The 24,985-nt window shown below is 39.1% G+C and overlaps 1 protein-coding gene across 13 annotated transcripts in view; it reads left to right on the top strand.

Annotated features, from left to right (window-relative positions):
- SCN8A (sodium voltage-gated channel alpha subunit 8) overlaps positions 1–24,985 on the top strand; it is a 211,908-nt gene that overhangs the window by 74,398 nt on the left and 112,525 nt on the right. For 8 of the 13 annotated variants that reach the window (XM_032284637.1, XM_032284579.1, XM_032284650.1 and 5 more), the window contains 4 exons: positions 19,278–19,396; positions 21,444–21,533; positions 22,183–22,311; positions 24,114–24,205. In XM_032284637.1, coding sequence (XP_032140528.1) covers positions 19,278–19,396; positions 21,444–21,533; positions 22,183–22,311; positions 24,114–24,205 — 430 coding nt within the window. Of the gene's footprint in view, positions 1–19,277; positions 19,397–21,443; positions 21,534–22,182; positions 22,312–23,866; positions 23,959–24,113; positions 24,206–24,985 lie in introns of all 13 variants that reach the window. The other 5 variants (XM_032284605.1, XM_032284668.1, XM_032284628.1 and 2 more) reach the window with 1 other exon arrangement.

Below are 24,985 nucleotides of genomic sequence, written 5' to 3'. Positions count from 1 at the left end.
GCACCTGCTGTTTTACAAATGTCTTTAACTTAGTCAATATGCCAGAATAACATATCTTAACCCCTTCACTTCGTGCTAACTAGGCCTTGTACTAAATTAGCAAGTTCTCTCCTACAAGGAAGCACACTGGGAATTAGCCCACAAATCAAAAAGTCATAAGGGTAGAAATGACTTTAAGAGGACAGTCCTTTCCATTTGCTTTTCAAGGGCTGCCTTAAATAATTCTTGGCAAAGTAGAATCTCTTTTCTTTTCTAGATGATACTAGTGGAATCCTTTGTCTTTTCCTCTTAGGCCTCATTTTCTAACTGATATCTTTGTGACTTTCACAGAAACTTGTTTCTCATTTCCTTCCCTCTTTCTCCTAGTGGGTAAGAGATAACTCATTTTCGATTAGTAAAGTTCTGGTTTTATCTCGGATTTCCCACTCCCAAGGGACACAGGGCCCTAAAGTTGTGCACCACATTTTTGCGATACTGTTACTTATTCCAGCTGATACTTGTTTGGCTATTCTGAGCTTCTGAGGTCCTCGTTGGATTTCACACTGACTTTTTCAGCGGTTTCCTGCAAGCAATCTGGATTGTCCTCTCTTTGAATTGCCTCAGACTTCTCAGTGCTATTTTATGTTTCGTCTCTTGGTACTTCGTTCCAATACTTCCTTTCTTTGGCTTTTTTGTTTTTCAGCTGTTTGCTACAAATGATTGTTTAAGGAACATTTAAATTTTTAAATTCAATTTTAAAATAGGTAATTAAGTGGTTAAAAATTCAAAGGTGCTTGGTAAATAAGTTTGCGTTTTACACCCGTCTCTCATCTGCCTATTTTCTATCTCCCTGCACAGGCAACCACTGATAGTGGTATCTTCCAGAGTTTATGCGTAGGCAAGCAAAAACAAATACGTGTTTTATGGAACTTGAATTCCATTAAAAACCTTTGTTCTTGGTTTTCTTCCTATTGCTTTCTTAAGCTTATTGAAGTCTTAATTTTGTTCTTTGTTTTTACTTTTTATTATTATTATTATTATTTTATTTTATTTTTTTTTTGAGACGGAGTTCCGCTCTTGTTGCCCAGGCTGGAGTGCAATGGCACGATCTCGGCTCACCGCAACCTCCGCCTCCTGGGTTCAGGCAATTCTCCTGCCTCAGCCTCCTGAGTAGCTGGGATTACAGGCATGCGCCACCATGCCCAGCTGATTTTTTGTATTTTTAGTAGAGATGGCGTTTCACTATGTTGACCAGGATGGTCTCGATCTCTTGACCTTGTGATCCACCCGCCTCGGCCTCCCAAAGTGCTGGGATTACAGGCGTGAGCCACCGTGCCCGGCCTTTTATTATTATTATTATTTTGGAGACAGAGTCTAATAACTCCAGGTTGGAGTGTGGTGATGAAATTATAGGTCACTGCTGCCTCAACCTCCTGGGCAACCTCTATGTCTGCCTCCCAAGTAGCTGGGATCATACCCATGCACCACCACACCTGGCTAATTTTTGTATTTCCCCCACTTTAAATTTTTTTTTTTTTTTTTTTTTTTTTAGTGAAAAATTAAGGACTTTTTCTCTATTGCTCAAAGTGCCTCTCTATCTTTGCTTAAAAAAAAAAAAAGATACTTTCCAATGCTTAATAATAATTTGTTGAATATGAAATGGCCGTATATATTCCTAATAACTATCTTAAGTAGGCAGCTAGGAAATCTGTAGGTTAAGCTGAAATAAGGCCATCAGAATTGACCCCTATCCCTTTTCCCATTCCTTAGAACTGACAATTGATATATGCGTCTTTTTTGTTTAATGGGTATACCATATTAAAAGAAAGTCATATAAACAAAAATTTAAATTACAAGTTTGATCAATGTGTTTTTAAATAGGGCACACTCTTATTGCATTAAAAAATGATATATGCTTCCTAAAGTTCAGTTTACCTTCAACTTTTCAGGTGTACCTTTTTCTGCCAAGAGAGATCTACTTATAAGAATAATAGAAAATTATAATTTGATAGCCTTAGACATCATCTGGTTCATCCTCCCCATTTTATGAATTATGAGGTGAAGTACTTTGTCAAAAGCCCACACCATTGTTGGTGGTCTAACCAAGACCAGAGCTCATGCCTCCTAACTCTCCATTCATTACAACATATTTCTGGTTCCCCATTTTTCTGATTTTTCATGTACTGATTTTCAGCCTCAGTTGACTCAGTTTTTCTGAAGCTGGGCAGGCAAATAGAAAAATAAGCTCCATTTTCACTTATTCCCTAATAATCGTTGTGGTTTATAGGACAGGTCCTAAAAAGTACAGTGGTAAGAGTATTGCTTACGGGGGGAAGAACTTGTGTTAGCCCCTGTATTGTATCTTCTCAAGTGTAGGAGCTCTGAGTTGAGCTTGTTATCAATACCGCCAGTTATTCAACTGGACGTGTGATCTTGAGGCAATTTAACCTTTCTACCACTTGTTACTTGTTAAAGGAAGAGTATTTCCTATCTGCCATAGTCCATCCCCTGTCTGCCTACAGTCCATTCTTTACTGCAACCTATGGTAAGATAGTATACAATCATGTGTCACTTAACGGGGGGAATGCATTCTGAGAAATGAGTCATTAGGCCATTTCATCCTTATATGAACATCATGGAGTGTACTTACACAGATCTAGATGATGCAGCCTACTGCACCCCTAGGCTATATGGTATAGCCTGTTGCTCCCAGGCTACAAACCTGTACAGCATGTTACCATATTGAACGCTGTAGACATTTGTAACACCATGGTATTTCTGTATCTAAACATAGCTAAACATAGAAAGGTAATGCATTGCACTATAGCTACAACTTTTTGACAGATACAAGGTTATTGAGGAATAAAAATTTTTCAGCCTCATAATCATCTTATGGAACTACCATCCCAAACATTGTTGACCAAAACATTATTATGTTGTGTCTGACTATAGTGGAAAGAGTGCCTAACTGGGAATATAAAACGTTGGTTCTAGTTCCGGCTTTGCTTCATGCTTGTCCTTGGCCAAACCACTTTAATTTCCTTTCCTGCAATATTTGCAAAATAGAGTTAGACCTGTATTGTATCTTTCTAGTTGTATTTCGCACTTTGCCTGTCACATACTGTATGTTAGCTGTGGCACACTACTTTCCATTTCCTGAGTGTGGAAGACCCCTCCATCCACCCACCTTCTTCTGGTCTCCCTCTCTTCCTGTTGGAATGTACTCTGTCTTTTAGTTTTACCTTTTGATATTCTACCCACACAGGCCCAGCCTAGAGGCCTCTTCTTCTTTGTAGCCTAACTTAATTTTCCTACACTTGGAGAACTGATTCCTCATTTTGAATTTTTAAAACACATTAGGATCTTCAGCCCTACACTGGATAAGAAGTTGATTTCAGGTTTAACTCAGGTTAGATGTAGAGGGTACCTCTGTTCCCAATAATATTTGCAGTTTCCTCCTTACTTCACTAATATTAGTGCCATCAGCTTAAGTGATACACACACACACACGCAGTCCTATATGAGCTCATGGCAGAAAGTCCTTGCCAAAAGTGCTGACACACTTTCAACAGGTGTACAGCACAGAGACCATTACAGGAGGATTTCTGTTTATTAGGTGTGATTTGAAGTATTGCTGATGAGTTGTATTTCCTGCTTTTGCACACTAAGCCTAGATGCTGCTTTCTGTTTTAAATAAAAACTACATATTTTAAAACTTTGGTTTATTTTGTCGTTAAAATTTTTTTCCCAACAATATAAGGAAGCAAAATGATGTTTCAGTTATTTTATTCACCAAATCAAATTGAGAGAAATACCTGTGAGACATTGGGAGGTGGGCCTTTCTCGAGGGGATGGGTCATTGATGGGCATGTATGGTCTTGTCCACTCTCTAACTATGGTTACCTTGAGGAGAAGGAATTTAATAAAGCATTCCTAAATCAGATTTCTCTTTTGTTCCTGTGGCAATAGACCAAAAGTTGGGAAATCTTATTTCTGATCCCATCTCTGTCTAATTCCAGGTGATCTTGGGCAAGCAATTTAACCATTTAAGTTCTCAATTCCCCCAATCTAGAAAATTAAGATTATGCTAACAGCTAGTACGTCACTTATTTTACAGGTTGCAGTAAAGACCATTTCTGGACTACTGTATGTAAAACAAAACATTCATTCCAAACCCACTTCATTTCTTTTTCTGTAGCACTTAACACCTGGCATGTAATACATTTATTTGTTCATTGTTCATCTTGTATCATCAGCTGGAGCAGTACCTGCCCTATAGTAAGCACACAGTCAATATTTGTTGAATGAATTAATTAATCTTATGAGATAATGCATATGAAAATACTATGTACTTTTCTAAGTGCTGTGGGTGTGAATGGTGACATGATTTTCTTCCTAATGAAAAATTTTCCTGTCTTCTGAAATGAACTAAACTCTAAAGGAAAAATGACTGATTACCAATGTTTCTTCCTTTCCAAAGAGTTGGTTTCATTTAGGAGCTGAGGCAGTGGATTGGGAAATAGGTTCCCTGATGTTTTAAAGAGATGGTCAGAAGGCTGGGTAACTTGTTAAGTGCCCCACTCTTGCTATCCCTCTTGTGGAACCTTAAAATTAAAAAGGACTTTACAAAAGGTCATTAGATAACAGCTTCCACGTAGTGCCGGCATCTCTTCCTGATTTATTGGTCATAAGCGTGTGCTATACAAAGGATGTTATTACCTGAATATTCTAAGTCCTTCTGTCATGTCCACCTTTATTAAGTGTTTTGTTTTTTCTTGGCTATGTCAGTTGTGTTACTTTCCTGGTATTAATTGACTATAAAGGAAATATGTGGAATATATACTAGTCTGGATTGTCTCATATAAAATGTGATTAACTTATTCAACAATATTTCCTGAGTACTTCCTGTATGTTAGACATTCAGTTCTCCTAGGGGAGACAAAGATTAATACAGTCCATTCGTTACCCCTAAGTAGCTTATAATGTGGTAGCATATAGTGGTATTACTTTTGATGAGGGAGCCCCAGGGTAATTTCATAGTTAAAGCAGTATTCTAATTAAGGCTTGGATTTTAGAAAGGAGGGATGTACTACAACACTTTAGACAGAGTATGGTATGAACAGAGGCCCAGAGAGTAGGGCCTAAGACATGAAAGAAAAAAACAGGTCATCTAATTTGATTGGAATGTGGGGAAGTGACTGAGGAGCAGTGGAAGATGAGGCTGGGGAGGGAGAGCTGGAGCAAATCCTGGAGGGCTTAGAATGTTAGACTCAGAGGTGTGGTGTTTGTTTGAGAAGCAGTAGAGAACTAGTGAAGGTTCTTGAATGGGAGTAAGGATACGTGATGATAGCTGTGCTTAGCGAGGTAAATGGGATGACAATACGTAGGCTGGGCTGGAGGGAAAGATAACTGAAACAGGCAGGTCAGCTATGAAGTAATGAGGGTATGAGTTACAGTGGTGGTAAGGGATTGGATGAATTCAATGGTTTTTATACAGGTGAATTGATATGATTTATGATAGATTATGGAGGGTTAAGGAAGGAGTAGAGCATGCAATTATTCATTTGACAATTTGATAAATTGTTACTGTTTTCTGTATTCCCTGGGCTCTGTTCTGTGCCCTTGGCAACAAAACAGACAAACCATATACATTCTTGGAACTCAGTTTTTTGTGGGGAAACACATAACAAACAAATACGAAAATTAAATTATTACTGATAACGATACATGCATTAATCAAGATAATATGTTCCAGCTCCTTTAAAAGCTTGTGGTGCTTCAATTTGGTACAGAGGCTAAACTTGGAGAATCCAGAAGACCTGAAGGTTATATGTTCTCTCAAATATTGATTATGTTAAATAGGCCTTCAGCAAGTATTAAATTATAATATTTAAAAGAGACAGTTTTGAGAGAGTTTGCCCCTCTCAGATTTTTACACAGATAGGAATCAAATATACTTGAGCATTGGGGTGAGCTATTGGGGTGCCTACAAAGAAACCCAGCATTTTCTCCAAAAAGAGCCTCCAGTCCTAGGTTCTCATGCAAGTACTAAGCTGTGATTCCAGTTCTGAGCCGCCTAGGGTATAGACATATGACAGCTTTTACTTGAATTCTAGGATGTGTGTTATTAGCCAGTCATCTCAGCCATAAAATTCCACTGATCAGTAATTTTAGGAATTAGTTTATGTTGGTTTCTCCAGTGTGTGAGTTGTGAAATCTTCTTTTCTTAATAAAAATTTACCTGTGGAATGGGACTATGTAATAATGGCCATTTAAATGCTAAAGAATGTTTCAAGATTATAATGATATCAATAATCTCTGACAGTAATTAAACATATTTTAAGTGCTTTGTTAGTCAAGGAGAGAAGACTCTGTCATTCTTATACAGAGGGATGCTTCTCTTACTAATTGTTTCCAAACTGACAAATGAGTTGTAAACCTTTCTTTACATATAACCCTATTTGATACAAATTAAGATCAGGATTACCCAGAAGAATTTTTGATACAAGCTCTGAAGATACATTTCTATTCTAGACACTGTTGAGCCTGGAAAGTTTGGCCTATGGAACCAAGTTTGAGTAAAAGATTCCTCTGATTTCAGAGGATAGGGTGCCCCATCTACTGTTCATGACCAATCCCTCGCTCCAGTCTTTGACCTGTGCCTTTCTACCTCCTCTGGAATTTCACTCCTTTGGTTATGCTCTCTCTTTTCTGTATTTTCCATCTTTCCTCTCATATAGGTTCCTTTCCCATAGTCTGTAAACACACTCAAAGCCTCTCCCATCCTAATGAATCCTCACTTGACCTCCTGTCCCCAGCTAGTCTAATTGCTCCCCATGCCACTGAAAATTGTAAAGAGGAGCCTTTATTCGCCACATACACATCTCCCACCCAGTCCTCCATCCTTGAAGCCTGACGGCATTCTTACCTCTTTCATGAATATTATAAGATCTTCCCAATAACATCGCAAATGGCCAAGTCTAAGAATTTTTTTTTAAATTCTTAACTCACTAACCCTCTCTGCAGTGTTTGACACCATTTATTATTCCCTGACTCTTATATCTCTTTACTTCTTTGGCTTAATTTTCCTTTTATCTCAAATGCTTCCTTCTTTCTCTTTCATTTTTTCAACCTTTCCCTAAAATGTTGATATTCCCTCAGATTCAGTCCTTGGCCCATGTTCGTCTTAGTTGGCACATTCTCCCTGGATGATCTCACCCAGTCTCAGTTCGAGGACTCCAGACTCTAGCCTAGCCTAGAATGTTCCTTAAATATTCAACACCTTGCCAGTCATCCGTGTCTGGATTTCCCACAGGTTACGCAGTATATTCAAAATTGAACTCATTTCCTTCCCCCTCAAACCTGCTTATCTTCTTTTATCTACTCTCCTAGTTGATGGCACCATCAAAATTCTGGCATCATTTTTGACTCCCCAGCTTTCTTCATTCCCCGAGGATTGCCAATATTAGGGAAATCTCAGTATAATATTGCATGTTTTCCCAAGTATGAAGCATTTGTGGCTGCAGAAACATTAACTTGCTTCCTCAAATTCCCTCAACTAGTATGTGGTAGAGTCAGGTTTCTGTTCCAGCGATCTGTGAATTTTACCTTCATGATCTTTATTCCATGCTATGATGTCTGTGTGGAGCATATTGCAGAATGATTTTTTGGTTTTGTTTCCTATCACTTTTAGAGAATTTTCTATCATTTTGCACTGCCTCAATATGAAGTTAGTATCAGCCTTCCATACACATGGGTCCACATTTATGAATTCAACCAACTGAAAATACTTGGGGAAAAAAAAAGCACATCTGTACTGAACATGTATAGACTTTTTTTCTTGTAATTATTCCCCAACCAATATAGTATAACTAACATAGCATTTACATTGTATTAAGCATTATAAGTAATCTCAAGATGATTTAAAATTTACTGGGGAATGTGCATAGGTTATGTGCAAATAAAACATCATCTTGTTTCGGGGATTGAGCATCAGTGGATTTTGGTATCCCTGGGCAGTCCTGGAACCAATCCCCCATGGATGCTGAGGAACAACTGTATGTTGTTGTGTTTAGTTCATTTGTTTCATACCATATCTTCAGCACAATATCTGAGACATAGAAAAGGTGAGAAGACTTTTCAAACTAAAATTAGTGAATTTTTATGGGTAGATAAGCTAAGGGATTAAAAAAAAAGAAGGTAGCCATATAGTTTCAATTGGGCACCCGGGGGAAAGTTGGATATAGTTAAAGGTTAGGTGATTTTAGCTGTAGTATTTCTTTATGTCTATGAAAAAAGATATTCATTCGTACATTTAGCAAACATGTATGACCTGTCTACCTTGTGCCAGATAGGCATCACGTTATGTACTGTGCTTGCTAAGCTGAGAAAATCATAGTAGATGGAAGATAAACCCCTCCCCTTCACAGATCTCAGGGTCCAGTGAGAGATACTGGTATGTAAACCTCAATAACAATATTCTGTGTTAACTCCTCTAATAGAAGTAAGTACAGTGTTATAGGTACACACAGGAGGGAAGGATAATTCTATTGAAGAGAGTTGAATGGGGCTGTCTTCAAAGAGGATATGATCTTTGACCTGGACCTTTAAGTATTAAAGTATGGTTAAAAAAAAAATCACCTGTCAGAGAAGAGATGAGAGAGTAGTACAGGTGTGAGGAACAGTGTATATAAAGGCTGAGAGACATGACACAAGTTTAGCTGTTTAAAATAGTGAGTGTAGGTGTGACCGAAGCACGTAAAGTGTGGTTTGGTAAGACAGGAGATAAAGCCTAGAGGGAAGTTGGAGCCAATGAGTGCATCCTAAGGGGTTTTGTTTTCTCTCAATTCCAGAGTTCCCAGGTCGGAAATAACCTCTGGGACCCATTTTGAACCAATGCAGCCCTGCTCGGGATTCTTGCTCTAACTTGTGCACAAGTGTCCTGCTGGCTTGTGCCAAGTTAGCCCCTTCTTGTCTTCTAATGACCATCCTATGTTTGGAGCCAAAGAGCTGAGGGAGTGGCAGCAGTGTGTGATAGCAGTGGCAACATCTAATCACATTTAATGAGTGCCTGTTCTATACTAGCCACTGTGTTAAGGACTCCTTGTGACCTTTCATTTAATCTTTATAACAACCTGATAAAATTGAAATAGTGATTGATGGCACCCGCTTTATCAATAAGAAAACCGAGCCTTAGCAACCTTAACATAAGTTGCCTGAGATCATGACAGCTAATAAGCAGCAATGCTGGGTATTGAATCCAGGTCTTTCTGGCCTCAAAGCCTGTAAACCACTCTGCTCTGCTGCTTTCTAAGAGAGAGAAGAGTGAGAACAGATTCTAGAATATGAATTCAGTAAATAGAGTGATATGCTTTACATAATAAGCCTGCATTTTGCTCTTGATTAGAACAACTGTAGTCCATGCACCATAAGAGGTTAAAGGAGAAGGGGATCAAAGTCAAATTTATATTGAAGGACAACGAGGAAGAATGGCCATGGAGGAGTGTCAGACCTGCCCTGCCCTGGGAGCAGCATTGTGCTGGCTCAGCATTGAAGCAGGTGCACAGTACTGCTGTTCTGCCAGGTATGGCTTTCTGTGACCAGAATGTGAGCAGGAAGGGTGGCAGCTACTCCAAATGGTTGGAGAGCATGGGGTTACAAGGTCAAACCAAATGAAGAAGTGTATGCAGAAGCACCTGGAAAACTGTAAAGCCACTGACAGATATGCTAGCCTTATCTTCATCAAACTGAACTTGGGGAAAAGACCGTAAACAGCTGCTGTGATATCTGAAGCACACGCAGGGGGTTCCTTTTGGGCAACAGTTAAAGTTATTAAGTAGAGGAGATTCGTTCATTGATCTGAGGATTGGACCAGATGACCTGGTCCAACTAGTCGGGTAAAAAGACTTTAGAACTAGAAGGCAGGAGATCTAGTCCCTGGCAACTCTCCTTCTCCTGCTTTAGTTTAGGCAGACTTTAGGCAGAGCATTCTGTGCTTGGTTTCTTGTTTATGAAACTAAGAGTTAGATTAGAGTAATAGTTTCAAAGCTTTTTAAAATTGCAGTGTGACATGATAATTAAGAGTATAGGCTTTGTATTTAGATTGCCTCAGTTCAATGCTAAATTTCACCACATAATAGCTGTGTTGTCTTGGGCAAGTTACTTAATCTCATGCCTCAATTTTATCATCTATAAAATAGTACCTACCTCAATAGAGTAGTTGTGAGACAATTATTATTTAAAGTATCTTAGTAGGGTGCCTGCCACATAGTAAATGCTTAATGAACATTGAATGTTATTATTTCTTCAAATAGACTCATAGGTAAAATTGTCAGTCCCTAAAAAGGAATTTTTAAAATATGGGATTTAGAGGTCTCTTTTGCTCAATTCTCACTATAGCGTAATAGAGGCGTGGAAGATGATGGTTCTAAACAATCATTCAGCTCAAACAGAAGTAAATGCCTAGGGAAAAAAATTTGCTGGTGTCTTTATATCCTGCTTTGGTTCAGTATTTTTTTCTTCTTCTTCTTTTTTGAGAGAGAGTCTCGCTCTGTCACCCAGGCTGGAGTGCAGTGGCACGATCTCAGTTCACTGCAACCTCTGCCTCCCAGGTTCAAGGGATTCTCCTGCCTCAGGCTCTCAAGTAGCTGGAATTACAGGTGCATGCCCCCATCCCTGGCTAATTTTTTGTATTTTTAGTAGATACGGGGTTTCACCATGTTAGCCAGGATGGTCTTGATTTCCTGACCTCGTGATCCGCCCACCTCAGCCTCCCAAAGTGCTGGCATTACAGGTGTGAGCCACCCAGCCCTGCCTGGTTCAGTATTTCTAAGGGCAGCTGGATATTACCAGGACACAGGTACTCTGGAAATTCAGTCTAGTTATGCCTTTGCTGGAGCCTTTCCTGGGACACACTGGGGCTATATAATGTAACCTATATTATAATTTTACTTGAGGAATTCACTAGGCAGATTAGCATAAGAAAGACATCAGGATTCTTTTCAACATAGTGTAGTCATTTTTACGTAACAGGTCATTTGTTTCTAAACAGCTTCCTAGCCTGATATAGAATCTGTTTAGATTCTGCATTATATTTTCCTTTATTAAAACAGGGAAATTTTGAAAAGACACTTATTTGTTGCTTGGTATATTGGCTGTATGCATACTCAGAAATAAATGCCAAATAGCTGTTGATTAATAACAACTGGCCAGTTGCCTAGTTAAGAACAAGTGCATAAGTCTGGAGGAATAAAGTATGTATATTTTGTTTAGGCAGGCAAGAATTTAAGGCCAGAGAAGTTGGCTAAAAATAAGAGGACCAGTTAGTTCCAGAGATCAAAACAGTTAAGATCTAGGGACAGTCATAAGTCAGTGCCAATAATAGTTATAGTCAGATAGACCCAAAGGTTCCCAGCTGCCCTCTTGTTGATTAGCTAAATTCTGAGCCCCTAGGTGTTCATTATAGCCAGAAGCTCATCAGATACCTGCAGGTTACCTTTGCTCTAACTGAGATGGTGGCGTCTCAGGGCAGGGAGAATTGGTTGAGTGAAGAGCTGCTCTCCTGGGCTATGTGTTTCACAGCAAACCAGGGGCTGGATAATAAATATTTCTCTAAGAAGCTTTCTCTTCTATGATACGCTCCACCCCTGCATTGAGTACTCTTCTATATAAAGTCTTTCATGTGTATACATCCTTTATTGTTTTATTTTATTTTATTGAGACAGGGTCTTGTGCTATTGCCCGGGCTGGAGAGCAGAGGCATGATCACAGCTCACTGCAGCCTCAACCTCCTGGGCTCAAACGATCTTCCCACCTCAGCCTCCAGAGTAAGCTGGGTCTACAGGCACATGCCACCACTCCCAGCGAATTTTTTTTTTTTTGTAGAAATGGAGTTTTGCTATTTGCCCAGGCTGGCCCCAAACTCCTGGGCTCAGTCTTCCCATCTTGGCCTCCAAGAGTGCTGAGATTACAGATGTAAACCCAATTTATTTTTTAAATTTATTTATACTTTTTATGTGGCTAAAAAAATTATTTCAGTCTTGGGATGGGGTGGGGACATGCTAATAAACTGGCTGTACTGCAGTACTGTGATGGCTGTGTATGTTTATTTTTTTGCATTTGCAGTAGTATGCCAGGATTTGTTTGTTATGTATATGAATGTGCTTTACCTGGCCTTGCACAATGTTTCTTCCCCTAATAGTGGGCCCCGAAGAGAAGACATCTTACGCTGACTTAACAATGGCAATGCTCCTACTTTGTGTGCTCCAGGCCCCATGTTGCTAATTAGAAACGAAAAGCCTATGCTTTTCAGAAGGTTCATTTGACGCCAGTATGACACATTTATTAATACTCCATGCCATAACTCGTTAAGAACTGTTCTCCCGCTCTTAATGGGCCTTGTGCTGAAACACATTCTGTGGCTGTTGTTGTAAACCGATATTTCCCCTTGGGCAGTAACCGCAATCCAATTTCAATTTCCCTTTTAACTCATTTACTTCACAAAGATCTAATTTAATACAGATTAGGTAAAATATTATTGGACTTCATGGGCACCAAGTGATTGTTGTCTAAGAAGTATCCTTGTAAAAATCCAAAGCTTGCTGTCCTTTCCACTACAACTGGATTTTAAAGGATCTGGTGTTAGAGCATAGTGTTGAACAAGAGATGACAAATATCCTTTTCTGGATTCCACCAGCAGTTTAACAATGATTACAAAGGTTTTATCAGACATGTAAAAAAAAAAATATATATATATATATATATATATATGTACATCTCAAAGTCAACCCATCACCAGTCATTCCTTTTCATTCTCCCATGTTCACTGTTCTCCTGAGAACAGGGGATAAAAGTAGGGGAGACAGTACAGGGAAAAGCATTGTGTGATGCAGTTCTGCCTTGGCACTGCTCTATGCTCCCCCCTGCTGACATAAGTGTGGTACTATCAAGCACTGTTGACCCTGGACTTGACAGACTTCAATATAAGGAAGCAAAATAACGAATTCAGGAGAGTTCTACAAGGATAAAATGTGAAAGAATAAATAATAATAGGCTTTCCTCTCAAATTTATGGTTTGCTGCTTTGTTGCACTTAATCCTGGATGCTCTGTGAATTTTCTAAATTGTAGAATTACAGATATCAGTGCTGGAAAGGACCTGGGCATGCCCATCAGGCAGCCTTCTTTATTATTTTATAGACAAGGAAAATGAGATCTAGCAGACTAGTGCCCTCAAATAGTTCGAAAAAAAAAAAGAGAGATCTAGAGGCATACAGTGGCTCAGCTAGGCTATACAGTTAGGTAGAGGCAGGTGAAGAAGGAGAACGCAAATGTGTCAGCACATGACCTGAGAGATGATCTAGTGGTTCCTCAGATCTGGTGAGCACAGATTCCTGGATTCCTCTGCATACTTATTTAATGGAACCTCTGGAGATGGGATTTATGAATCTGTGTCTTTTAAAAAGCTACTCAGCCCAGGTACAGTGGCTCACACCTATAATCCCAGCACTTTAGGAGGCCAAGGCAGGAGGATTGCTTGAGGCCAGAAGTTCGAGACCAGCCTGGACAACATAGCAAGGCCCTGTCTCTGCAAAAAATAAAAATAAAAAATAAGACAAAATAAAAAGCTACTCAGATGATTCTTGTGCAGTCTGGCCTTAGGAACTAATATTAGTGTATCCCCTAGGCCAGATCAGCTTTGCCATCTGTTTTTATATGGCCCACAAACTAAGAATAGTTTACATTCTTAAATGGTTAGATATGTGAAAATGATATGAATTTTTTGTTTTTTTTTTTTTTTTTTTTTTTTTTTTTTTTTTTTTGGGACGGAGTTTCGCTCTTGTTACCCAGGCTGGAGTGCAATGGCGCAATCTCGGCTCACCGCAACCTCCACCTCCTGGGTTCAGGCAATTCTCCTGCCTCAGCCTCCTGAGTAGCTGGGATTACAAGCACATGCCACCATGCCCAGCTAATTTTTTGTGTTTTTAGTAGAGACGGGGTTTCACCATGTTGACCAGGATGGTCTCGATCTCTTGACCTTGTGATCCACCCGCCTCGGCCTCCCAAAGTGCTGGGATTACAGGCTTGAGCCACCGCGCCCGGCCCAATGATATGAAATTTAAATATCTGTGTCCATAAAGTTTTATTGAAACACAGCCACTCTTGTTGGGTTGCATGTTTTCTGTGGCTACTTTTGCACCACAATTACAGGGATAAGTTGTTTTTAACAGATACTGTATGGCCTACAAAACCTGCAGTATTGACTACCTGCACCTTTTCAGAAAAAGCTTGCTGGTGCCAGGTATATTACTTATCTCTCTCTCAGGTAACCACTGCAAGCCCCAGTATTAAAAGGAAAATTTCTAAGCTTTGAGTACTTGTGTTTGTCCAAAGACTCTCTTGCTTTTCAAAAAAGATCCATTTATGAAAAACTGCTCGTAAATTATCTGTAAAGCTAATTATTTCTAGAATAAAACTTTTAATTGTAATATAATTTCCTACTAAAGTATGGGAGATTTACCTTCATTTCGTGAGTTTAGTGTGTACTAGATGTTTATTTTTCTTTGAATAGAAGAAAAGAAGTGTTTTCCTTTTTCTTTCTTTTTTTCTTTTTTTGAGACAGTCTTGCTCTGTTGCCCAGGCTGGAGTGCAATGGTGTTACCTTGGCTCACTGCCACCTCCACCTTCTGGGTTCAAGTGATTCTCCTGCCTCAGCCTCCCAAGTAGCTGGGATTATAGGCATCCACCACCACGCCTGGCTAATTTTCTGTATTTTTAGTCGAGATCGGGTTTCACCATATTGGCTGGGCTGGTCTCGAACTCCTGACCTCATGATCCGCCCACCTCAGACTCCCAAAGTTTTGGGATTACAGGAATGAGCCACTGCGCCCGGCCAAGAACTGTTTTTATATTTGATGAAGATATAAGATGTAAATATTTAGAAAGGGGTGATGATAAATGAATTTTATTCTAAGTGCAGCATTCGGCACCCAAATTAATTAGGAAATTTCTATTTCACACATCAAATGTCCTTAGTAAAGCCTTCTGCTTACAAAATCATAGTTTTTGAATTTGCTAAAGATGCTTAGTATATCCCCCAGAATCATCAGTCTCCCACTTGACAACTCATGACTGATCCTAATTCAGAATCCTACCACCTCCTAGTTTTGCTTCCACCAAGGTGTAACAGTTCCCATTTCCTAATGGCTTCTTTTTGTTTTTCTTCTTCTCCTTTTCCCTCACCTAAAACAACATAAGCATTTGTTCATGAACCAATCAACAGACATTTATTAAGCACCTGCTATATGCCAGGCACTGCAGGCACTGATTCAGTGATAGGAAATACCCTCCATGCTACCTCTAGACCTTTATTTCCATCATGATCAAACCAAGAGACAAGAGAAATGGAAAGTATAGAGTACATTACTTTTAAAAATCCTGCCAGGTTCGATGCCTCATGCCTGTAATCCCAGCACTTTGGGAGGCCGAGGCGGTGGATCATTTGAGATCAGGAGTTCAAGACCAGCCTGGCCAACACAGTGAAACCCTGTCTCTACTAAAAATACAAAAAAAAAATAGCCAGACATGGTGGTGGGCACCTGAAATCCCAGCTACTGGGAAGGCTGAGGCAGGAGAATTGCTTGAACCGGGGGGGCAGAGGTTGCAGTGAGCTGATATCACGCCATTGCACTCCAGCCTGGGTAACAGGAGTGAAACTCCGTCTCAAAAACTAAAACTAAAAATACAAAAATAAAAATTCTGTTGCCTGTCTCCTAAAGAGAGGTTTTATAGGTGATTTTGTAAAGGTCTGTTCTGGTCGTTTTTAGGTCTTGGAGCATGGGCCAGTGCTTCTTTCATTGTTGCTTAGCTGCCCTATGTATCCCCGGGGGACTGAAATTTCTCTCTCCCCAGAGAATTCATCCCCAACACCAGCTTCATTCTCTGCCATGTTGCCACTAAATTGCCTCCCAATTTGGCACAGTAGACGCTGTTGAGAGGATCCAAGCTTGGCGTAACATGCTGCTCTTTGCTGCATGACCTTTGATAGGTGGTGTTCTTCTCCTGAGCTTTTGTAAAATGTATAGAGGACAATAATTCCTCCTTCACCCATACTTCATGGGAATCTTGTGAGGTTGAATGAGGAAGTTATTTAAAAGACTATTTTCATAGAGGGAGTTGCTATAGAAACACAGAAGGGTACAAATACTTCAGAGAAGGGGTTTGGGGGAAGCCCTAGGCTATTTGTTTCTTTGAGAAGCTAAGATATGGAAGAGCCATAGCTCAGCCATTGATGTGTTTCAAGTGAACCATAGGTCTCCTGCCTCCTCTTGCTTTCAGGATTAGGCTTTTTCTGTAGCATACTCCACCAGAACCAGTACACTCCAGTACAGGAAAATTCACTGCAGTACAATATCAAACACAAGGGATGGTGGAGTGGGTGTTTCTAGACTGTATCTAGCTCAATACTAGTACCACTTTTCCATTGGGAAGAGAATGATGTGACTCTGGTAGATTAGGAAAGGAAAGAATAGAAGATAAGAAGAGAACTTTTAAAAACATCCACTAATAACTGTGTGTTGGGAGTACATGGACTGATCATTGTATTGGAACTGTGGATGGAAGCATAAGATTGGTTCCTGCCCTCAGAAAACTAAAAACCTAATTGTTGGAGATGGAGGTTAAAAAAAAAAAAGTGGGGACTTTTCATAAATGACCTTTATCAGGTTAAGAAAGATCTCTATTGCTAGTTTGTTGAGTACTTTTATTATGAAAGGTGTTGAATTTTGTCAAATGCTTTTTCTGCATCTGGTAAGATGGTCATGTGGTCTTTCTGCTTTGTTAATATGTTGCATTACATTGCTTGATTTCTAAATGCTTAGACTATCTTTGCATTTCTGGGATAAATCCTTCTTGGTCATGGTGTGTAACCATTTTTATATGCTACAGGATTTGGTTTGCTGGCATTTTTGTTGAGGCTTTCTGGGTCTATATTCATAAGGGATGTTAGGATAGAGTTTTCTTATGATGCCTTTGATTTTGTATCAAGGTAATACTGACCTTTAAAATGAGTTTAGAAATGTTCTATTCTCTTCTATTTTGTGGGAGAGTTTGTTTAATTCTTCCTCAAACATTTGGTAGAATTCATCAGCAGAACCATCTGGTCCTGGGCTCTTCTTTGTGGGGTTCATTTTTTAATACAAGATGCAGAAGAATATTTATGGAACAATTCCATATGAGAGAGAGACTTTTTAAAGATACAGATGTATGCTTTTATTTACGCAGAAAATTTTTAGAAGGATATACAAAACTGGCATCAAAGGTTATCATTGGGTAATGAGATGGAACTTGGTCTTATGTTCCTTTTTTCTTTAAAAAAATTATGATCATGCATTGCTCCAAAATTAAAAAATAAAAAACTACTTAAAATGACTAGCATTTGGCCATTTGCTCTTTCACTCACGCAGTAAGATGTTAGAACTGTGTATTTGCCACTGGCCTGTCTCCTTTGGAACTTGCAGTCTAGTAGGCCCTTGCATCTCTCAGCTTCATAGTCTGCCCTCCCTCTTCCCTATTTTATTCTCCATCAACACTGCATTACTGGTCAATTCTCTGAAAAACAAAACAAAACAAAAAAACCTGCAGCTATATGCTCCTATGCTTTCTTTTCTTTTCTTTTCTTTTTCTTTTTCTTTTTGAGATGGGGTCTCGTTCTTGTTGCCCAGGCTGGAGTGCAATGGCATGATCTCGGTTCACCACAACCTCTGCCTCCCCGGTTGAAGCCATTCTCCTGCCTTAGCCTCCCAAGTAGCTGGGATTGGGATTACAGGGATGCGCCACCACACCTGACTAATTTTGTATTTTTAGTAGAGATAGGGCTTCTTCCTGTTGGTCAGGCTGGTCTCGAACTCCCAACCTCAGGTGATCTGTCTGCCTTGGCCTCCCAAAGTGCTGGGATTACAGGCATGAGCCACCACACCTGGCCAGCTACTATGCTCTCATACATGTGATTTTTGTTCCCTTACTTCTCCATCCCTTACCCCTGTATCTGCCCAATTGATTTTTCTTAATTCTTGTTTGTCCTTTAAAGCCCCTTCCAAATATTAGTTACCTTCCTTTGTGAACTTCCCAGCTCACTCTCTTTTTTATTTCCCAGCCAAGGGGAAAGAAATCTCTCCCTCCTGCTGCCTCTCATATATTATGCATATTTTTGTTATTGAACTTTGTACTTACCCTGCATCATAATTACTAGCTCACATATATGTCTTCTCTAAAAGTACAGTTTTATTCAGTGTTGTGTACTGGAACTTAGCACAATGCTTGGCACAGAATAGATGCTCAAAAATATTTGAATTGAATTGAATTTAGGAGGCAGGGCATTCTGGGTAGAATGAGCAATATAAACAAAGGCCAATGTTATAAATTACTAGAACCTGTTCTGAGGACATGAGCTAGTTTGGCTGATAGGAAAATTCATGCTGGGAAATACGATGTAATTATTTTGGCAAGGCTGATGATATTGGGGGCTCTTGAAAGCCAGATAAAGCAGATTGAATATTGGTAAGTAAAAATTGATTGAATGAAGAAGATTGAACGTTGGTAAGTAAATATTGATTGAATGAAGAACATTTCTCACTTCCTTCCAGTCTTTGCTGAAATCTCTCTTCTCAAGAGGCTTATCCTGACCACCTCCTTTAAAACTGTTCCCTCTTCATTCGTCCATCCATCCCCTGACTCCAGCATTCTTGATCATCCTCTCCCTGTTCTTCCTCCTTTTCTCATAGCACTTATCATCATCTGTGTAGCACAGTCTATATTTTACGCATTTATTACAGTTTTTATTTATTGACTGTCTTCTCTACTAGAATATAAACTCTTTGAGCGAGGACTAGCTTGTTCACTGACAGTTCCCAAGCACCTAGAACCTTGTCTGGCACATAGTAGGTGTTCAGTCAATATTTGTTGAGTGAATGAATCCTAAATTAGTGAACTTCAGTATCTTGTACGGAGCTGGCATAGAAGCTTACGTATGATTCAAATGGCCTGTTTCTGAAAGAAACAAGTTTATTCTGTAAAACTGCCAAGGTTGTGCCATCTCTTTGTAATATAATCTGGGCAAGGCAGAGGGAGGGAGGTGTGGGGCAAAGGGAGATACATTGTGTTAAGGTTGCTTGTTTAGAAACCAAGTTGGGAAGTAAAAATTATTAAGGACTTTTGAGTTTATTTATTCCTTACCTAGAAATCATTGTTTCATGTGGTGACTCATACCCATGCTTTAATAATTTCTCTCTTTTTTTCTCCACAGACCTTTGTAGTATTAAACAGAGGGAAAACTCTCTTCAGATTTAGTGCCACGCCTGCCTTGTATATTTTAAGTCCTTTTAACCTGATAAGAAGAATAGCTATTAAAATTTTGATACATTCATATCCTTTTCTGCAAATGTGGAGTGAGTGCAGCAATTGCTTGGTTGCTTGTTTACCTTCCCAATGTTTGACAACTGGATGATATGTTAAGTTTTGTACTGATAGTATAGTTAACTAGCCCATCGGTCAGAAGTTTAAGAGTAAACTCCTGCCACATCCCACGCTGAGCTTCAGCAAATTATTATTTTTTCTTAGGATGATATTGTGGGAATCTGAAATTTTGTTGGTATCATTGTGCGGGACAAATTAAGATAAACTTTGTTGAAGTCTTAACTTCATTTACTGTTCAGACTTCAGTGATTTCATTCCATGGTCAACTATTCAGCTTAATATATTAAAAGCCAATATTAGAGTTTTTTTTAAAACACTTCTTAAGTTACAAATAGTTGGATGAATGCTTTAGAAATCAGCTTTGAATTTTTTTTAATTTTTTGAGCAGTGAGCTTGGAAAGTGAGATAGCTCTCAGATGAAATAAACTTCTCCTTGTTATAGAAGTTTAGATGCAGATTGTAGGGCAAACAGGAATTTTTTCTGATATTTTTACTTGCCTTAAATAGAAGAATGCCAATTTATTCAAGTGGCCTGATTTACACCTTATTAACATAGGAGAGAGTGTGTGGCAAATGAAAAATTATTTGATGGATTTAGCGATGTTGCATAGTGACTTTGAACTTCCATGATTGGGTGGTATTTAACAGCATACAGTCACATTCTTCAAAGATTATTGTGTCCTCCTAAGTAGGATGAGGGAAGCAGCAGTGGCAACTTGGTGGTTTGGTTTAGTAAGCTTTTGCCACATTTTATTTACTCTTAAGAATTTAGCAATGTGGTTGTGAAATCTGTAGTTTATAAACAACACAATTCTGAAACCTTAAGGTTTATAAGGAAATAAATAATTCACAATGGACTTCTTCTTTTCTGTTGGATCAGAAGATGGAATGTTTTTTCTCTTCTGGTTCCAAAAAGCACGAAGACATATCCAGCTGTAATGAAGGAAAAAAAAAGTCCAGCTGTAAGAAATATTTTCTCTTTTTAAAATTCCACTGGTAGAATAAAGATAGTGAATGTCATTAACAAGAGACGGTTAATAAGTGGCAAGTGGGATATGGCCCCCAGGCTTGTTAAGTGACAAAGTTTGAGTAACTTGTGCTGACCTAAAATAGTTTAATTTTTCTCAGACAAGATCAGAAAGAGAAAAATTCTGGATGGAACTGAAATGGTAGTATGGTTTGCTATCCATAACATTCCTTGACACTTTCAGAATGGATTTTGCTTTATTACCTAATCTTCAGAAGTGTGCTTGAAAGATGTCCTTGAAATCTTTACTTAACATGCCACAGTTGGTTTCCCATATTGGACATATTCAACACATATGGGCTATATTGGCTAATGCCTTGCCCCTAAAGACAATCTCTTTAGAAGGACTAGGGAAGGCTGGGTGTGGAGGCTCAGGCCCGTAATCCCAGTACTTTAGAACGCTTAGGAGGTAAGATCACTTTAGCCCAGGGGTTCAAGAACAGCTTGGGCCGCATAGCAAGAACTTGTCTCTTAAAAAAGAACAACAACTATGGGAGTAAAGTGAACCATTGCATGTAAAGTTTCAAATAAATAGCCATGTAAGATAATTACCTTACTAATGAATGAACACCTAGTTATATAGATTTACTTGATTTTCTTATCTGACAACTTTGGTTGAGAAACTACAAAGGTATTGTACTAAGTGCAGAAATTGTTAGAGGCTTAGTCCATAGTTGAGCTGAAAAATGGTTAGAGGGGAACACGTTTCATCCAAAAGGAGCAGAACAGTGATGGCCCTTTTGAAAGAAGAACAGCCATCCTGCCCCATCCATCCACAGTTAACAGTGGCATCCTGTGTTTATGGTAGTGACCACAGTTTCATTATCACCTTGCATTTTTCTCTTCTGTGCTTCATCTCCTTTCAGGTTATTGATTTAGATCTCCTGATTCCCAGTGGAAATGTGTTTGTCTTCTGAGAAAACGAAAGGCAGGCCAGGTTTTGTGTGTTGCCCCTTGACTCTTCTCTACAGTATTTAGCATGATCATTATGTGCACTATTTTGACCAACTGTGTATTCATGACTTTTAGTAACCCTCCTGACTGGTCGAAGAATGTGGAGTAAGTAACTCATTTATTTGTATGCTTGTTTGTTTTAAAGATTTTTTAGTCACTGAATCTTGCTTTGTCACAGCTTACTCATTAAGGCGAAAAAAAATTAGTTATTGCCTCTCTTTATTTCACAGAGAAGGCTGAAAGTACATGTGAAGTTTAGGAAGTATCCCTCCCTAGAAGTCAACTCTAGGAAGAGAGAGTATACTCTGGAAATTGCCCCCCTTCACTCTACCCTTTCCTGTGCCAGGCACTGCATTGTCCTGCAGCCCCATCACCATCTTGTATTCAGTACCCGGTGATGCTGTTTTCTCCAATTTTAGGTTTTCCTGTTTTTTGACTCTCTAAGGTTAAAAACAGCTCTGGGGGGCCTCCTTACCTGCTTCAAAATGATCATGTACTAGATAGGAGCACAGTTAGTTCCGTGGAATACAATTCAGGACCCAATACAACATTCCAGAGGTCTTGGTTTGTGTATTTCAGTAAGTTTCCTTCAAAGCATTTCTTTTTCCTCCTCATTTCCTTCCTGCTGCGTTGGTTGTGCCCTTTCTGTTTTGTCTCTCTTAGTTGAAGCCACACTTCAGGCAAGTGCTAACTTAAAAGGTTCATTTAAAGTTTCTATCCAGAAATTACCTCATGCTCTTCATTTCTTTGACAGGTACACGTTCACAGGGATTTATACATTTGAATCACTAGTGAAAATCATTGCAAGAGGTTTCTGCATAGATGGCTTTACCTTTCTACGGGATCCGTGGAACTGGTTAGATTTCAGTGTCATCATGATGGCGTAAGTTCTCCCCTTACTTTATTGGTATTCTGGGTGTGATTCCGTGTGTGAAGTTGTAATCCTGGGTCTGTTTGCAGGACAGTGTTTCTAAGTGTGCATTTATGGACACAGCTGTATGAGGAATTAATGGATAACCATGTAAGGCCCTATGGACTTACGTCTATGATTCTTGCTTGTGAGGGCCTCTTGTGATTCAGATAATGATAACGTGTTTACATGGGAGAAGGCAAGCAGAGGCTTTACAGCTGGGAGAGAAAGTAGGAGGTGATTTCCCATGGACACTCTCTCATATTTTATTCATCCTTATAACATTGATCAAGGTTTGCACACCTATCATTACAAGGCCTCTGTGAAGACCTGAAAATTTTTCAATGTAAAAAACCTTCAGCTGAAAATGAGTTTCCTGGGTATGTCTTACCGCATGTAATTTAATGAGGCTGGCCAGGTGTTGCAGACTTCAGAGCACATTTTAGAGTCAAAACATGAGCCAAGGTATCCAAACTGGCACCTCCTGAAGAGTTACTAACCAGAATTTCAAACTATTGCTTAAGATCAGTGTAACTCTACATTGGTATGTTACTGCTCTTGCTCATTTGTGTTGTTTTAGCAATAAAAATGTATATTTGGGAAACTTAGCTGATGATAGAAGCATTATAGCAAGCTTATTATTTTTATTTCCAGGTTGGGGAAGCATTTTGTGGTTTGGGAGTGTAGTGGAGGTGGTGTATCGGTTTTTCGTGTATGCATGATGTGTAAGAAAGAGCGCATTTGAATATGTATTGATCTGAGCATCCGGTGGAAAGATGTATTTCAGCTGTAAAATGTGAATAAATGATATGCATCAAATACTTGAAACTGAAACTGATTTTCTGTTATATAAAGGAAATGCCTTACTTTCTAGCCTTATGAATACACATTGGTGTTCATTTAAAATTTTTAAGTGTCCTTGCTAGGCATGAGCTTGTAATTAAAATGAGCACTTAACACAGTATTTGCTCTGATCTCATGATTTGGATATTCCTGAGCCCTGCTTTTGTATGTCATAGGCCAAAACTTCATTTATAGACATGACTACAATCATGATTACAACTCTTGAATAAGTCATATATACAGACATTTAGTCAATTTTGCCATTGTCAGCTACAGAGTTATTTGAATGTAGATTTGTTTTTGTGGGCTCCTGCTGCAGAAATTTGTCTCCCTCTCCTAAGATACTGTTCACAAAACTTGGGAACATAAGCCTTTGATACCTCCTGACCTTCCTTTTTACTAAAAAGAGTGAATGGACCGACAGTAAAGCCATTCTGATTGGGATCAGCACATGACTATGCTGATTAAAGGAGTAAATTCCAAGAACCTCCTGGTTCTGTCAGTTGTTTCTAATATACTGTTGAATTCTCCTTGCCCAATGTTCCTTAAATGTTTATATTTTGAAACTTTTCTTTTTCAAGGAAAAAAATGAAATTATAACTTGTATATAAGACCCTTTCTTCCCCCATTCTCAAACCCTCGCCCAGTGGTACCATTACAAGTTAACTTTGGTTTGATTCTGCAGGTATATAACAGAGTTTGTAAACCTAGGCAATGTTTCAGCTCTACGCACTTTCAGGGTACTGAGGGCTTTGAAAACTATTTCGGTAATCCCAGGTAAGATGGTCCGGGGTTGGTGTTAGGTGTTGGGATAGGGCCCTGACGTGACGTATTGTACTTTTTGTTTTGTTGTGGTTTTGTTTTCTCCTTTGGTGTTTGTGTTTGTGTCTGTGTTTGTCATTTGTGTCTGTGTGTGACCTCCCTTACTACAGATATGTGACAGAGTTTGTGGACCTGGGCAATGTCTCAGCGCTGAGAACATTCAGGGTTCTCCGAGCTTTGAAAACTATCTCTGTAATTCCAGGTGAGAAAATTTGTACATAAGACTGAATTTGCCACATCTCCTCTTTCTCCTCCATTCATTTTGTCCACCATTCTAAACCAGCATCAATACAGTTGATATGGCCTTGCATTCTGCATGTTTTTCCTGGGAGACATTCTCTGGAATGGTCGTTTGGTCCTCAGGCAGTTTTCTCTGAGTGCTTGCCAGGCATGCAGCCCCCATTCCATCCATGCTATTGAAAAAGCACGTGCTTCACAATCACTTGGATCTCACCATATTTGAAGAAATTGTCACAGAGCTAGCTGTCTCTTTGTATATAAATCATTTGCTTCCTGGCTCCATGGAATTACAGTAATTTTGACATTTGCCGTCATTTCATTGCTTGTGATTTCTAGGCTTCCTGTCGCATGGTTTGTTGATGGAACGTTATTCAGAGAATTATACTTTTACTATTACTGTATTAATGGAATTTTTTAATCACAGAAGAGATCTACCCAATTAACTAATCCTGTATCAGAGACAAATTTAAGAGACTTGGAGTTAGTGAACTGCACTTATTGAATAATCACTGTCTATCATGTTCTACTGCTATCTGTCTCACTAGAGTAAGAACCAGTAGACATCTACTGTACTTATTCAGGGTTCATTCTCAGACATAAATCCCAGTGAAAGTTTATTCAGACACTGTTAAAAAAAAAATCGAAGGTAAGATAAGATACAACTAAAGGTATTGGCAACAAAAAGTACAGAAGTTTGAAGGGAAAAAACAGAATCAATGGGTGGGTTGAGAGTTAGCTAATT

This window comes from Sapajus apella, unplaced genomic scaffold (assembly GCF_009761245.1).
Source record: "Sapajus apella isolate SASKATOON/1434 unplaced genomic scaffold, GSC_monkey_1.0 scaffold2, whole genome shotgun sequence".
NCBI classification, from domain to species: domain Eukaryota; kingdom Metazoa; phylum Chordata; class Mammalia; order Primates; family Cebidae; genus Sapajus; species Sapajus apella.
Note: the sequence above shows the minus strand (reverse complement) of the source record. Positions and strands in the feature narration are given on the sequence as shown.